This window comes from Labeo rohita, chromosome 12 (assembly GCF_022985175.1).
Source record: "Labeo rohita strain BAU-BD-2019 chromosome 12, IGBB_LRoh.1.0, whole genome shotgun sequence".
Classification (NCBI taxonomy): Eukaryota; Metazoa; Chordata; class Actinopteri; order Cypriniformes; family Cyprinidae; genus Labeo; species Labeo rohita.
The window spans coordinates 11,499,434-11,517,910 of NC_066880.1; the positions used below are offsets into that span (position 1 = coordinate 11,499,434).

At 36.4% G+C, this 18,477-nt stretch overlaps 1 protein-coding gene across 1 annotated transcript in view; it reads right to left on the reverse strand.

The window, feature by feature from the left end:
* ablim1b (actin binding LIM protein 1b) overlaps positions 1-16,787 on the reverse strand; it is a 72,583-nt gene extending 55,796 nt beyond the window's left edge. The window contains 2 exon segments of the mRNA XM_051124436.1: positions 2,936-3,070; positions 16,493-16,787. Coding sequence (XP_050980393.1) covers positions 2,936-3,070; positions 16,493-16,514 — 157 coding nt within the window. The 5' untranslated portion in view covers positions 16,515-16,787.
* Between the last annotated feature and the right edge of the window lie 1,690 nt (positions 16,788-18,477).

An 18,477-nucleotide genomic window follows, 5' to 3' on the forward strand; every position in this document is an offset into this window, starting at 1 on the left:
GTGAAAAACATAACTCACAATGAAAGAGCTGAAAGATGAAAGACTGAAAAACGAGCTAAAACGGCATGCTTGCGATTGCATTCAGATCAGGTTGGGTTAAAGAGTTTCAAATTGAGAAATCAAAATGACCATCTTTTGACATGTAAGAGGACACTGTAGAATAAAAACATCCTATTAGTCTACAAACAGCTTATATTGAAGCTTATCTGCCAAAACAACAGGTTTTATAATGTGCCACTTTTTTTAACGTAACAATGTGGCTAAAAACACAGCCTGCAGAAGAAGATCAACACCTGCTTCTACATCACTGCCTGTTTAGCCTCACCCACCGATTCTTGCATGTAGTGTAAATAACAAGAGAGACAATCACAGGTCTACACGGAAACCAAATGATAAATGCCTCCGAAGACAACAAGACGCTGTGCGGTGCCAAGTTGTGGAAAAGCACATATTCTGCATGACCATATTCTACATCCCTAATCCTACCCAATATCTAAACTTAACAACTACCTTACTAACTATTAATAAGCGGCAAATTAAAAGTTTACTGAGGCAAAAGTTGTAGTTAAAGGTTTATTAAAGGAGAAGTCCACATCCAGAACAAAAATTAATAGATAATGTACTCACCCCCTTGTCATCCAAGATGTTCATGTCTTTCTTTCTTCAGCCATAAACAAGTTATGTTTTTTGAGGGAAACATTTCAGGATTTTTCTCCATATAATGGACTGGTATGGTGCCCCTATTTTGAGTTAGGGTATGTCGAAAAACTCCAATCATATTTTCTCCCTCAACTTCAAAAATCATTTTAAAATAATCCTACATCACAGCAGAAGTACCGACCCCGTCTTTGCAAAGCGAACATGCAAAGAAAGTCAAACACCCTTAACAAAAAAGATAAAACAGCGATATAAGATGATTTTGAAGTTGAGGGAGAACATGAGATGGGAATTTTTCAACAAACCCTAACTGTCATGAACCGTAAAAAAACAGTTCAGGCAGAGCAAGACAAGATGAGCGTTTGACATTAAAAAGTATATAAAATGTAGTATTTTTTAAAAATAATCGATCGTTTCGCTAGATAAGACCTTTCTTGGCTGGGATCGTTTACAACTGCATTTGGGATCATTTGAAGCCGTATTTAAACTGCATTTTGGAAGTTCAAACTTGGGGCACCACACCAGTCCATTATATGGAGAAAAATCTTGAAATGTTTCCCTTAAAAAAACATAATTTCTTTACAGATGAAGAAAGAAAGACATGAACATCTTGGATGATAAAATAAAGTGTCACCTGTAACTGTTTTTATAATTTAGTCACTATTCCCTTGTCAGTTGTTAAACAAAGCAACATTCAGTATAGATCGTTTGATATGTACTAAGTATTTAAGCGTTTTTGATGAGGGAGGTCAAAACAAGACGTTTGCTGATATAAGAATCTTGTTAACAATATAAGTGGATCTCAGAGAACAGTACAAAATGATAAAAAGGCAGTTCATGACCTCTTCTTTAGGACTTAGCGTCTGCACTGCCATTTTGTGACTGAGAAAATCTGATCTGTTTGTTCAGACGGTCTCATCAATATCCAGTGTCTCTGCATTGGTTGCTATAGTAATGATGTAAGTCTCTGCTCATATGCCCATCATGACATCTCACTGCGGGGCTGAACTCACAAGGCACTTGAGACAATGTAAGAGACATTATTTTGTTTCCAAATCACAGATTTGTTACAAATATATATAATGAAATTACTGCCCAGATTGCAAATTTTTTTCACACTGATTTAAAACTAAATGTTAATATGTAGTGACTAAAAGAAATTAAAACAATAAAGAAATCTCATGTATAATCATTCATCTCAGTGATGACAGGGCACTGTCATTTATGACCTTGTTTCAGGTGACTAATGTGGCGTCAGCGATTAGTGACTAATGCGGAGCTACAGGTGGAGTGAATTGCTCAGGTGAGATTAAAGAAAACCCGGAGAGACCTCGGATTCTGAGGGCTGTTTAAAGGATTGCTGGGAACAGAAGCTTACGGACACACTGACTTACAGACACAAGACCCCTCATACAATGTTTTTATACAGCCAGACGCAGACACCTGATATTATGGTTGCTATGGCAATGACATTCAAGCGGCTGAAGACACCGTTATCTATCAACAGGTCCTTAATGTTTCACATATTGAAGTGCTGCGCATTAATCAAGAATGCAGAAACTGGCCGTTTTTCTTCTTTGAGTGCTGTCTTACATGTAAACAAAGGCACGCTGAGCGATTGAGCTCTTGCTGAGGCTTCCAGAAGGAAATGAGTTGTCTGCTCTTTGTGACTGGCAAAATGCCACCACATAAACCTTATATTCTCTTATGCAACCTGAGGGTCAATCCATATGGAGCACAAAGAATGAAAATAAGCTTTCAGGGAGACAGCCAAAAACACTTCAACTATATAAAGAAGGTCAGAACTTCATGTACAACCACGGCAGACGTAAATAAAAATGTGTGATATACTTCCTGCCAAAGCTGTCCGCCTATATCATTTCAAGAAGGACTCACCAAGCAAATTCAGTCAGATTTTCCACAATTCCTGCCAGATGATGTCGGTAAAACAGGTATGAACACAGAAGACCACAGAAGACTGGACAAAGAGTGAGTGGACCATTTAATTAAATTACCTTGGGGGCGTGATACAACTTTAGACTAACTTTGGTTTCATTCATGAGGTAATGAAGTTCTGGGTTGCTCACAGGCCATCTGCTTTATCAGAGCCAGCTTTGTTCATCTATCCTTTGGTCACATTTTTGACTTCCTCAACAACAACATAACATAACATGCTAAAGTTGACTTTGGTGCTACTATATTCATCCATCATTGAATGAACATGTCAGAAGTTTTGCAAACAGATCTTAACAGCCACTGTGTAGTAAATAGAGCTTACCTTTGCATGTGAAACATTTTATATGGAAGTGCTTGGATTGCACCCGGAGAACTTCTCCCTTGCATGGCTCTCCACATTTATAGCACTGGATGACCAGTTTTCCTGGTGGATGGTGCGGATCCTGAGGATGGGCCACTGTCAAGAAAATCAGAGACATGGATTAGCAAAGACATCCGTTTTGGAAGTAGCCTACGCTGTTACACAGATAAATAGGATAGGATGATCTCATTAATGAGATTCAAACCCACAACAACACATTTAACAGTTGACATTAGCAAGTGTATAAACAATTGGTCCTTAGCTAACTAAAAGACAATAAACCTACTACAACCTGTAGCTGTACAACATTACCCTTCTTAAAAAAACCTAATAGAAACATCACAGAAATTCTAACTATAAATACCATTACAAACATTACAAACCAAAAAATGGTTTTCTGTAGTGTGTAATGTGGGACATATTCCATTAGGATTTAGTGGTTTTAACAAACCACCAACAGAAGGCGACCAGAAGAAACTGACATGGTACATTATAGTTTCCATTAAAACCAATAGTAGTCATATTATAACCAGTTAAACCATTACAAATTTTGTGGTGGCGGGTGGTCACCCTAGCAATACATGTGTGGCAGTGCTGATCTTTGTTATGTTTCCAACTAATTTTTGACTAAGCAAACGGCACGGTTATATAAATCTGAAACCTTAATTGTTTTTTTAATTGGCTGCACTGTTCCTGCATTTAAGCACTGCTGCTATTTCCATAGTTCATTAAAAAGCAATAAATATGCATGTTGATGCACAAACTAATAAACAAGAGGCTGAACCTTAACTAGCCTTCATTACGTAATGCTTGTAACTGGCTAGAAAGTGTTTCAACGGGCCAATGTCCGCACTTCGGGTGCTATCACACAGTGTGTGGGTGTGAGAGGAGTGTTAGTAGGTGTTTGGAGGCTTTTTTTGGAGTAATCAGCAGGTCATCACAGCCACATGGAGAGGTGCTCACACTCGCTCGCACGAGTCGTGTTGTTTACAAATTTGTACTGCTCATCAGAAGTGTCATTTAGAGTCAGTACAGTTGCATAACGAAGGTCATGAGTCATTTGTGCTTTGCTGTTTACTAACTTTTAACATGTTAGCCTGCAGACACAACCGCATACAGAATATTCATTTTTGGGTGCGCTATTCCTTTAAAACCCAAACATCCCTATAAACAGATATTAAAACTCAAGTACACTCTTCAGTTGTTTATAATCTTGATAATTACATGCCCTGAAGGAGAGCAGACGTTGCACAGACAGAAATAATGAATGAGCCGTGTGCTGAGGCTCTTCAATCAGTTTCTCTCAGTATCGGTGTTTGCATGCTGTGTTTCACTTAAGGCCTCATTGTGCCATATTTGTTCAAGGTCATCAGGCAAAGACGGCGTCCACTCAGAGCTGCTGTCCTAAACCTGGCGGCAGTCAAAAGCTAAAGTTAATTCGAACAAAAAGAGCTTTGAACCTTTCAGAGTGGCGTCTCATTAGCGTGACTATGAATCTTTCCTTTTACTCAAGCTATCCTTCCTCCTTTTGACATTTACTCCCACTCTTAAATCACAGGAACCTGTACTCTTCTTCTCTCTCTCGCTCCAGAATGACACTTCTTCACTTTATATCTCTCGGCCTATTGGAGAGTTAACGCATGCCTCTCTAATCTAATCGTTGGACACTTGAAAGGCTTGCGCAAGATTAACATAAAGAATCTCCCTCCCACCATCCCTCGCTGCTCCTTATCAGGCCATGTGGTTACATAATATTGCCACACAAAAGCGTCTCCACTATGTAAACCACTCTGAGGGGCTGTTCAAATACTACATATCTCCTAATTGTATGCTGAAATGTATTTCTCTTCCTATCATATAGGCCTCATGACTTAAACTCCTATTAAATGAATTAAAAACCTGTTTTTAATAACTATTATTTTATACACATATAAAAAAAAAACACAAATGAATCACAAAACCAGTCTTAAGTAGAAACATTGTATGAGTCAAAATGATTGATTTTTCTTTTATGCCAAAAATCATTAGGATATTCAGTAAAGATCATGTTTCATGAAGATATTTTGTACATTTTCCAACGTAAATATATCAAAATGTAATTTTTGATTAGTAATATGCATTGCTAAGAACTTCGTTTAGACAACTTCAAAGGCGATTTTCTCAATATTTAGATTTTTTTGCACCCTCAGATTCCAAATTTTCAAATGGCTGTATTTTGAATTCGAACAGAAATTATTCACAGTTCACTGAGGTCATCAGTTGTGAACTATGATCTATTCACTGACTGACTGAGTCTGATTACGACTACTAAATTAACCACTAAATTATGAGGAAATCTGCAATAAAGGAATCAAAAAGAATCAACTGATCATGAATTGGACATCAAGGCTTGTGCTATGTTCGTTCGTTCACAAGAAACGCTGCCACTCAATCTAAAGCCATGGTCACGCAAGATTTTCAGTGCACAAAGTGTGAGGTCATGACGAATCAGTCTTCTATTGGTCATACATCTTCATGTAATACAAATTTGCATCAGACCTGAATGCGGCGTAATTCACATGTGCTTGCGTTTACTGTCTTCTGCATTTGCATGTGTATGAATGGGAGTCGGTGGAACTAAAAGTGTAGTTTGACTGCCCCATAAATCACAAAAAGAATCAGTCACAAGCACTGTTGGTTATTGCGCAATAAACTATGGAAGATCAATTCCACTACCACTTCTTACCTCACAATTCTAACTTTTTTCCTTCCAATTCAGATTTTTTTTAAACTTGCAATGTCAGAATTAAATATATCTGAGTTTACATCTCGCTTTTTTTAATAGAATTGTACATTTCCATAGCACAATTCTATTTTTCATTAGTTTTTTTGTTTTTTTTGTCATAAACAAGCAAAACACCACCACACACTTTAACAATCTGCATATGACAATCTGTTGAAAGCATATTTCAAATCTTAACACACACAAAAAAATCCCCTCATTTTAAAGGATTAGTTCACATCCAGAAAAAAAATCCTGATAATTTACTCACCCCCATGTCATCCAACATGTTCATGTCTAAGGTTTTTAGGAAAACATTTCAGGATTTTTCTCAATATAATGTACTTCAATGGGGATCAGTGGGTTGAAGGTTGAAATAGCAGTTTCAGTGCAGCTTTGAGGGGCTCTACATGAAGCCGAAGAATAAGGGTCTTATCTAGCAAAACGAATGGTCATTTTCTAAAAAAAAAAAAATTATTTACTTTTTAACCACAAATGCTCATCTTGCACTAGCTCTGCGATGCACGTCCACAACTTTATGCGTTATGTAATCACGTTGGAAAGGTCATGCGTGGTTAGTTCTTCATCTGTGTACTCCAGTTCAAAAAGGTAGGGTAGGAAAAACAAATTTTCTCATTGCTTTACCATTTTATGCAAAGGGCGCATGACTTTCTTTGCATGTTCACTTTGTAAACACTGGGTTGGTACTTCTGCTCTGTCACGCCTAAACTTTCCAACGTGACTACATAATGCATGAAGTCAAGCTAGTGCAAGATGATCATTTGTGATTAAAATGTATCTAAATATTTACCTTTTTTAGAGAATGACCAATCGTTTCCCTTATTCCTCGGCTGGGATCGTGTAGAGCCATTTGAAGCTGCACGGAAACTGCAATTTGGAACTTCAACCCTCAGATTGCCACTGCAGTCCACTATTTGGAGCAAAATTCTGAAATGTTATCCTCAAAAACTTACAAACATAACCTTTTCGACTGAAGAAAGAAAGACATGAACATCTTTGATGACGGTGGGTAAGAAAATGATCAGGAAATTTTTATTCTGGAAGTAAACAAATCCTTTAATTGCAGTGTGGAAGCTCTCATATGTGCTATGAAGTATAAAAAAGGGACATCATGGTTTATTTTTTCTCTGCTGCAGTTGTCGTGGATGACAGGAATTTCCCCTTTGTCTGGACGAGGTGGTTTGCGAGCCACTAATCAGTACTGATAAGATTCTGGCAGGGTTTTGTGCTCAAGAATGTTCCTACCGGCCCTTGAAACTGAAGCACAGGATTTAGTCTCAAACTAGCCCCCCCCACCTCCTCCTCCACCCGAGACAGCTGTTGCTATAGCAACCAGCTCTACCAGGGGCGGCAACAGTACGACATCGGGAGCTCACACGGTGGAACCCCAGAGTGAAGCTGCAATGTCGACAGACAGCAGAAAGCCAAGAATGAACTGTTTCGTGTTTCAATCATGCAGATGGGCAAAACGAGGAGAGTTTCCTGACATATGCTGAAACTAATACAACAGCTCACACTGTAGCTATATTAGGCAGACTCACAAAAGGCAGATTTGGACACTGCTACAGTATGTGTTCTCCGCATTCAGCCAAAGGCAGAGCATGCTACCTCTACTCTGTCACGCTCGACGCAGATGTGAGGGAATGTGGGCAGGTGGTGAAGAACAGCGCAGCTAAATATTGAAGCTTTCTGAACCACAAACTATGAGCCTTATTCATGCAACATGTGCAAGACATATTTATATGGAAATTGTCTATAAAAGATCCTTGGGATGTTGCAGAGCTTGTTATAGCTCTAATATGAAACAAAATCTCACCGTCAAACCACCCACAAAAACAAATAAAAACTGACCTTTGGTGATTTAATATGCTATCTGTCCATTAACACACATGAACACATTTAAAAAGATTATGATGGTGTTAAGTAGAGTTTAACACTGAATTATTGCTAGCTGTGAAACTGGAAAGGGTTATTCAATCCTAAGGCAAAAGTGTCTTTTGAGTTGAACCGGCGTTCTGACTCAGAATGAGTGTGCGTGTTTGTGTGAACCGAGTGAGTCAATGTTTTACTCCTCACCACTGCCTCCAGCAGCCATTTTTTAGACTACACACACAATTCCTCCTCAACTCAGACCATGACGTTCTGAACATCGTTTTGTCTCAGAGATTGTTTCACCTCTGCTAATTTTAGTAGAGTTTAACCTCACGACAACCGCCGTACTAATCTCAGCATTAGCTCACCTCTCAACTCAATACTTGACCCCTGCTAACCTTTTGCACTCTGGCCAAGTACAAACGACCGGTCAATCCACACGTGTCAGGGTTGGATACTAAAGAGAGCTTGTTTTAGACACAGATGTGGCCACAGGTAATGCGTTCAGGGTATACTCATTACTCATAATCATTTTGTCTTGGTTTGATATTCTATTTGTATTGTGATGAGCATCTGGCTCCCTTCCAGTCGTCGTCACGCCGGCCCTCACATTGTTGGCCCACGTCCAGACTCGCAAATAGGGTCCGTGGCCAAGAGGAGGAGCGAGAAAACGGAACAATGTTGGCAGCACCTGATAAATATTGTCTCTCATGACCAACGCCATAAATTTAGATGACATCAGATACAAAACAAATATCCAAATGCATGTGCATTACATTCTTCAGGGCTTAGAAATACACAATATAGTCGGTTTGTTTGTACAGAAGTGTATGAAATTAAGGTTTCTGAGGAAAACATTCCAGGAATTTTCTCCATATAATGGACTTCAGTGGAGATCAATGGGTTGAAGGTACAAACTGAAGTTTTAATGCAGCTTCAAAGGGCTCTACACGATCCCATTTTGACAGCAAATTTTGATTTAGTTTTAGTCTTAGTCTTTTGACTAAAGTGCCATTTAGTTGTATTCATATTGTAGTCATCTGAATTGTTTTAGTTTTAGTCGACTAAATCTACAGTATATTTAGGCGGCTAAAATCTAATGGGTTTAGTTAGTGTAATGCATTTATTAAGCATTTCTCTAAAATTAACATAGGTTTGATATTAAGTTTTTATCAAGATAGACACAGATTTAACTGTTGTGACATGCAACATGCCTTCATATTAAAATTAAATGAAACTACTTCTCATAAAGAAACAGGAACATGGTCTTCTGTGTTTATATGCATAATTTATAACAACTTGTTTACCACATTCTTCATTCTTCATATTTATTTATATATATCACTTTAGGGCAGTGAGCAATTTTCGGTCTTTCTTTTGTTGCTTGAATGTCACACACAATGGCAACTAAATTAGGCTCCTGTCCCTTTAAAACCAAAGGCACAGATGCAATGTACTGACACACAAGTGATATTCTCCCAAGTATTTACATTCAGCTAAGACGTAACCGAGTGTGTTTACGTGAATACTCCTTAAAAACGGACAATTCGCCATAATTTTGTGTGTATTTCTCCATTCACGCGACGCAAAAGAGTGCTCATGTGCTGTGTGAGAGGCACTGCTTTGGTGTGTGCGCTGAGGAAACCGGACCGAATTGAGTTCTCTTTTGCGTCGTCAAATTTATCTATATGTCTGCTCTTCTCTTACTCCAAAAGACGTGCAGCAAATGTATGCCAGCTTTTGTCCCACCGGATAGATCAATAGGATACAATACAGTTCAAAATGTAACGTTATGCATCCAACATCCTAACCACACAACAGATTCGTTCTGAATCAATCTATTACCAAATCTGGTCCCTCCCTAACATTTTTGTTTCATTTTTATTTGTTGACGAAAATGTCAGTTGATTTTTGTCATTTAAAACAAGTTTTTGTTTCATTATCGACAGCAAGTCAGCTGTCTAGGCTTTCGGATGCAGCACCTGTTTTTAACCACAAATGCTCATCTTGCACTAGTTTTGCGATGCACATGCGCATCTTCACACATTGCCTAATCATGCTGGAAAAGTCTCACGCGGTTAGTTCTTCATCGTGTACTTCAGTTAAAACAGGTAGAGTAGGGCGAAAAACTTAATCTTATTTTCTCCTCCAACTTAAAAATCATCCAAGATCGTTGTTTAACCTTTTTTTGCACATTCGCTTTGTAAACACTGGGTTGGTACTTCGCCTACATCATGCGTGCGTGATTACATAATGCGTGAGGTCGAGCTAGTGAAAGATGAGCATTTGGTTAAAAAAAGTATATAAAAATGATCAATCGTTTCGTTAGATAAGACCCTTATTCCTAATCTGGAATCATGTAGGTCCCTATGAAACTGCAGTTTGGACCTTCAACTCGTTGGCCACCAATCAAGTCCACTATGTGAAGAAATATCCTGGAATGTTTTCCTCAGAAACCCTAATTTCTTTTCGCCTGAAGAAAGAAAGACATGAAGATCTTGGATGACATGGGGGTGAGTAAATTATCAGGAAATTTTCATTCTGGAAGTGAGCTTCTCCTTTAATAAAAGTGAAATAAGCAGTGCTCTCTAGTGCAATATTATCAGTACAATTCATCATATTTCGGCTGTGGAAACCTTTCGCTGATAAAGATCAATATATAGCCTAATATATAATCTCACAGTTTCTGTCAGCAATGTGTCACATACTGGAGCTTTGGGATACTGTAGTGGGAATCAGTCCCTACAGATTGAATTTACACATTTTACCTGAAATAAAATCAGCAAAATAAAATCTACAGCAGACTTATACATTTATATATGTGATTCAACATTGCACAATTGCTGGTGTACAGTGCAGTCTTTTTATTGCTAAATCACAACAACATTATATAACTCTCTGCTGTTTGTCTCATTTTAGAGATAACTATGGGGTCTCAGGTTAAGGCAGGCGTGCCCAACCCTGTTCCTGGAGATCTACCTTCCTGCAGAGTTTAGTTCCAACCCTGATCAAACACATAGATACAGTTGGAGCTGAACTCTGCAGGAAGGTATATCTCCAGGAACAGGGTTGAGCACCCCTGGGTTAAGATATTATTATTAGTATTAAAGCATAAATACATAAAACTCACCAGCTGAGCAAAGGACACGTACCATTGTGCAAATGTGATAGCATATCTACACCACAGCCTATGAGGCCTCTGAGTTCAGCGAGTGATGTAAGGTACCCTCAGGTGTAATAGCCAAAGGATAATGACATATACAGTACGTACGCTTATTAGTCTCTGTATCTGACTTCTTGCTATCTGCTTTAAAAGTGGCTGACAGATTTCTAACATTCCCTTTCAAAGAGTGCTGTCATTCTGATCTTTTCCTGACATTAAAAGGCCATTAAAATACACATCAGACCAGCTAGAGAAGTAATGGATCATACTAAAACAAAAGGAAATGACTGACATTTTGGTCTGATGTTAGCTGTGCTATATCTTCTGTATTGATATCATGAGCTTAAATTAAAATCAGAAACTTTTACGTTGAATATTTCTGTTGCATAACAGAAAATAAAGTCAATTCTTGGTGACTGTTGAGTATTTTCCATTAATAACGGATATAAATGATCCAACTGGTAATTTATGCCACTGGTAATGGCACTCAAACTCCAAACTGTAGCTATACACTGCTTAATCATCCGGATTCAGTTATATTTACTTAATGAAAAGTGTGTGTTTGTCATTGTGGTTAACATACATCAAGCCCTAGGTAGGTCTTTTTTCAATCAATGGTTGTGTTATTTACTCTAGAATTTAATATTTCTTCTTAAAAGCCTGTTTAAAGAGCATTTTTAACATTTCTGCTGAGATCAGTGTTATGTGGGCAAAAAATAGACTCAGGACTGAAATTCTATGTATTTATGCATACCATGTGAATACTAGGCCTATAAGCCTTTCATAGGGGTAGGGATAAATATGTGCAGTCAAAAACAGTCTCTAGAGACAATGTCTTTGGCTAACTATCATTATCCTAAAATATTCTGTCCTAAAATATAGGACTACAAAAATAGTACAGTATATGTATTCTTCTGACACAGAACAATACATTTTTAGATCAACAGTCCTATTTACAATCATGTGGAGCTCTCTGTGACCATTTATGGAAAGGTTATCAGAGTTGCCTTTGACGTGAGTCCAACTGAGCATTCCCATTTAACTGATAGCACAGAGGGTATTCAAGCAAATGTTGAGTGGAGTTTGGATGTGTGTTTGTGTGTATGTTTGAATGTCAGACTTACACACTTTCCAGCTGAATGCATGGAGGAAATGAACAATCTGTAAATCTGGCACAGTGGGGAATGAGATCGCACTTGGCCAATGATACAGTAGAATAATGTTTGAAAAAATGTAATGGGATGTCATAAAATAGTTATTACTATACATTAAATTCAAAGCTCTTCCTTCAGTTTTCTGGTAAACAAAGATTGTTTAACTTGGATGTTCTGCTATTAAAATAATGTATCATTAATATATTAATTATTAATTTAATTAATCAATTAATATTAAACAATATTAGTACAATTTGTATTGTTTTTTAATGAAGTTTCTCATGCTAACCAAGGCTGTTTATTTGATAAAAAATACAGAAAATAAAAACAGTAATATTGTGAAATATTATTACTATTTTAAATGACTGTTTTATATTTTAATGTACTTTAAAATATAATTTATTCCTCTGGTGCAAAGCTAAATTTTCAGCATCAGTACTCCAGTCATCAGTGATCCTTTAGAAATATTTTTTATATGCTGATTTATTATATGTTGGAAGCTGCTTAATTTTTTTTGGAATCTGTAACATATTTTCAGGATTCTTTGATGATTAAAACGTTAATAACAGCATTTATTCAAAAGTTTTTTCTTACAATATACATTTTTGCTGTCACTTTTTATCAATTTAACATATCCTAAAAAATTATTAAAAAAAGAGAGAGAGAAAAAATGTACTGACCCCAAAATTTTAAACAGTACTGTATATTGTTACAAAACATTCCTATTTTGAATAAATGCTATTTTTTTTTTTAACTTTATAATCCCTAAAGAGTTCTGATTAAATTAAAATAAAATTGATAAAATTGATAAAATTGATAAAATTGATCATATTAAAATGATTTCCAAAGGATCATGCGACACTGAAGTCCGGAGTAATGATGCTGAAAATTCAGCTTTCCGTCACAGGAATAAATTATATTTTAAAATATATTAAAATAGAAAACTGTTATTTCAAATTGCAATATTATTTCACAATATTACAGTTTTTTCTGTATTTTTAATCAAATAAATGTAGCCTTGATGAGCATAAAAAGGTCTTTAAAAACATTTGGGTATATTCGGGTATAATGTAAATGCCATGAGAATTGGAAACTGTAGACTATGTCTATTAACAGACAATATCTATAATTTCAATGCGTGCATAATGTAATAAAAAATAAAAATAATACATATAATACAACCTAATACAAAAATACATACAAAAATAATGTATTTGATTTTAAATTAATATAGATAATATTTACAATTATATATAGCTTATATTTACTACTATTGATTTTTATAATTTAAATAATATAAACGTAATATTTAAAATATTGTAGAAATGTCTATATGCTTTGTCTGTGTGTTCGCTTGTGGCAGCAAGCCTGTATGTTAATGCAGAAACTCTATATATGTATTAATGAACATATTATATGAAATCCCTGTATAAAAGCTCTGACTTACACGTGTTTGTGTGTAAATACAGGTGTGTGAGGTGCGTTTGCAGTGTATAGTGTGCTGTGATTCACACGGGGTACGGCCTCAGCAACAGACCAGTCATCGCCCAGTTGCCATGGCTACAGCGATAGGCTAAATGCATTATTGAGTTCATTCTCTCTTAGTCTCTCTCTTCCCATGTCTCTTTTCCTCGCTCCCCCTCCCTCATTCTGCGCAGACCACTATTAGCTTTTACCAAAGCATGATCTACTTTTCAAAACACATGCACATCGCTGCAACGAAACATCCTTCTAGTCGTGACAAGGGCTTTCTTCGGGAAACAACCCTTTTTGCTGAGAAATCCCAAACAGGAACGCACTGTGCACTGCCTGCATTCTGTTAATAATTCAATAGCCCGCTAAATTCCTACATAGTATTACACAACAACTGTGCTGGAAACTGTGCCATCCGAAGCTCCCTTTGTTGAATAACAATCAGTTTTCCGTCCTATTTTGAGTGTTTTTCACTGTATTGTTTTAATCAGGCGGTGTGGTCCTGAGGCCTGAGTAAACATGATAATGAAGCGTTTAAGATTCACCAGATGTTCCTGCTATAATGCGGCTTCCATCATCAGATAACATGAAACTTCTGAAGTTACTGCCACTTAATAAAGCAAAGAAGTCCTAGCACAAACCAGTCAGACAGCTGCATATTCACACACAACAAATGTTTTTTAAATGCTAATATGTGTCAAATATGTACTAGACTGCACAAATGCTGATAAATAAACACAAGTGTCTATAAACTGGTCTTCTGGATGATAATAAACACACGTTATGTTTGCAGCCAACATTCTGAGCAGTGATTTAGAGGCAAAGTAATCGTCGACTAACCCAAGACAAACACACACACAGACTACAATCCATAATTAGCTTTATATTAACTGCAAGCTTGACTTAAAAACACAAAAACTCAAGTACAGCCTATATAGTGGTTAACCAACATGAGCTTTTTAACGCCTGGTGTCAACACAAGTATCTAGAGAGCAGGGTGACTCATATTTGACATAATGTTGATATAATTAACAAAACTTATTGGTAGCAAACATTGCATTATTGCTATTTTTCAGAATAATTAAAATATCTAAAAAGAGAAAATGCACACAATTTATTGCTTTACACTTAAATTATGCAATATATAATCACAATTAATCAAAAAGTGAGTGCTGTCAAGCGATTAATCGTGATTAATCGCATTCAAAATAAAAGTTTTTGTTAATATATGAGTGAATTTTAAATATATCTTGTGTAATTTAAATATAAAACAATAAACTGTGTGCGTTTTCTGTTTTCAGATATTTTAGTTAATTTCTAGTATATATTGTGTAAAATAGCCATAATGCGTTATTTGCTACCAGTAAGTTTTGTTAATTATATCGGCATTATGTCGGATATGAGCCATTTTGCTCTCTAGACACCTGTGTTGGCATCAGGCATTAAAAAGCTATAAAAATGGTTATGTAAAACTCAAGTGTTTTAGTGTTGTTAATCGATTAATCGTGATTAATCGCATCCAAAATAAAACTTTTTGTCAATATATACACATATGTGTGTACTGTGTATATTTATTATGTATATGTAAATACACACACATACAGTATATATTTTGAAAATATTTACGTTTTTCATATTCATATACATTATATATACATATATTACATATATATACACATACATACAACATTTTTATTAAATATATACATGCATGTGTGTGTATTTATATATTTGTAAAAATATACACAGTGCACACACATATATTATGTAAACAAAAACTTTTATTTTGGATGCGATTAATAGCGTTTAATCGTTTGACAGCACTATAAAAAATGGCAACACATGTACCTAGAGAGCAAGTTTTTATAATTAACAAAACTTAATGGTAGCAAACAACACATACTAGAAATTAACTAAAATGTTTAAAAACCGAAAAAGTGTTTTACACTGAAATTACACAATATATACTGAAAATTAATTAGGCTAAATTAGGGCTATAAAACGATGTATATTATTTATACATAAATACACACACATACTTATGTACATATTTATTTTTATATAATTGATAATATATATAATATATATATATATATATATATATATATATATATATATAAAATATTTTAATATATAAACAATATGTATTTCTTAAATGTATACATGTATGTGTGTGTACTTATATATGCATAAAAAATATACACAGTGCACACACATATATTATGTAAACAAAACTTTTATTTTGGATGTGATTAATCACGATTAATCGTTTGACAGCACTAAAATACTTGAGTTTTAAGTAAGCATTTTATAGTTTTTTAATGCCTGATGCCAACACAGATATCTAGAGAACAAGGTGGCTCATATCCAACATAACGGTGATATAATTAACAAAACTTGATGGTAGCAAACAATGCATTATGGCTATTATATACAATAATTAACTAAAATATTTGAAAACAGAAAATGCACTTTTTTTGTGTTTTACAATTAAATTACACAATATATAATCAAAACTAATTGTAAAAAATATGATTTTTAAGTGTTAAAAGGTGCATTATCCATTGTTTTACTATTAGTTTATACAAAATATCCTCAAAAGTATTAGGAGTAAGCATGCACTACCTATTGAATTTTACATTTATTTAGCAAAATTAAAAATAATTGTAAAAAATGACAACAGAAAATGCACACTATCCATTGAGTTTTACTTATTTCACACATTATCAATAGAAATGCACACTATCAATTGACAAGTGTCTGATTTCCAAACTAATATTACGTAGAATATTACTTTCGTTGAGATATCAGTCAAGCAGTTATCCATACTCTCAAAACAGCTTAATGACTACCGATTAATTGCCCTGTCCAATATATCCGTTCATCTCTAGTCCCACTCTGTTCCTTTCTGCAGTATCTCATTCATTTTCACACACCGCAATCCTTCTAAAGCACCGAACTGTCCTCCCTACATCCAACACGCACGCAAATCTCCCACATGCTGGCCTGGTTTTCTCCCTCTGCATGAGCTCTCTCTCCTGGTCCCCACCCAGTGCTGTGCAATGCCATGCTACCTTTCTCCTTCACCATGACCATTGGCTCCTCAGTGTCTGCTGGGGCTCTGATGAGGAGGATCAGAGGGAGAGAGCTGCTTCTTCCTGCCTGCTTTCTTCCTTGGGTTCTCCTGCTTTATTCCCCCACTGAATCCAAACGTGAGGAGACGACGGAAGATAGAGCGAGAGAGAGAGGAAGAGAGAGAGAGGGAGAGAGAGAGCAAGGCAACGGCAAGATGACAGCAGAGGAACGGACAGAAAGAGCTTGCACTCTCAAACTAAGCAGCCGCTCAGCAACTGCTGGCTTGGTCTTCGTTTTTCGAGCAGCCCCCTCCCTCCTCTCCTCATACACGCGCATACCGTGTGTGTGTGTGCTTGTGGACTCTGCCCTGGCTCTTCTGAAATAACCAGGTTGCAGCTGCCGTGTGTGACAAATGCAGATTCCACAAGCGTAATCCCTCCCAGTTCAAGACACCACCTTAAATTCTTCAAACAGAGATGGAGGCGATGGACGACAGGCACATGTGACTCAGTTTAATATACTGCACATTTCTATCCGTTCCTGTTCTCTCTCTCTCACACAAACACACATATATATTGTCTCCCTCCCATTGTTCATCACATGCTCTGATTAGCTGTGTTTACTTCAGTGAAGTGCTGACTGCTGCTTTTACAACTCAAACCTGATGTATTGGCTTGTAAATAACTCACTTTCATTAGGATAAAACAGGAAAACTGTGACGTGGCATGTGAAATCAAACAGAGTGCTGGCCTTTGAGGGATCAGCTAGTCTCTCTCCGGACTATCCACGCGTCATGGCTGTAGATTATAGGATTACTAGGTTGACAATTGAATTGGGGAGTTTATTGAGAGGCGTTATTAATATTCACACTGGTGCAGTGGCGTCACTAGGGGCAATGTATACTGAGAGAATGGGGCTGCTCTGACGAATTACCCAGAAGTCTTCATGCTCGCAGAAATGTATTTAGGTCCATATTTTGTATGAGACTAAGATGCACTGTTCTAAAGTTTGGGGTCAGTAAGTATTTCTTGAAAATCTTATATGCTCATCAAGACTGCATTTATTTGATCAGAAAACACAATATAAACAGTAAAACTGTGAAATATTAGTGTGATTTAATCATGCATGAATTTTTAGCAGCCATTACTTTCACCTTCAGTGCCACATGATTTTTCAGAAATCATTCCAATATACTCTTATATGCTGAAGTTAAAATGGTTGGGGCTGCTATATATTTTTCATTGAAAATGGGATGCATTTTTCAGGATTCTTTGAGAAGTATAAGGTTCAAAAGTACAGCTTCTCTTTTAATCAGTTATAGTACCAGCTGTGGTCTCTCCTTAAAACTTTGCATGCTGGTTTAGAATCATTTGTCACGTGTTCACCAGGTTTTGTGAAGTTTTGAGTTTTCTTTGAGGCTTTATAGGATTTTGGGTAAATTTGGACAGGTCGCTTCTCTAAACGACTACGTTACAGCTTCCCAATGGGTAAATGTCAACATTTTTTTGATAATTATTGACCTAAAGAGTCCAGAGAAATGCACTGCAGTGTTTTTTTCCAGATTGAGCGAAAAACCCAGAACTAGTTGGCAAAAGCAGGTTTTTTACATTTTCTCAGTCTTTTTTTTTTTTTTTTTTTGACGATTTGACAATTTAATTGAGAGCAATGGGCGATTTCTTTCAAATTTAGCAGCAGACCTTTGGGGCTGTGAGTTAAACAGGCCCACCATGTTTTGTTCTGATCGGCCTCCATTAACCTTGTCTAATAGGTACTCAAACCTCAACGGCCAATGACGGCCATGTTTTGTTTTAGATACACAAGTGTCCTTACAGACACTTTGGCACTTTGGAGACCGTGCACAGCGATTTTCATGTTGATAGGACAAATGGTTGCATAGGTATAGCCATTTTTATGTTTTTTTTCCTACTTATAGTGCCACCAAGTAGCCAAGCTCCACAATTTTTCTCCTGTGACCTCAGATTGA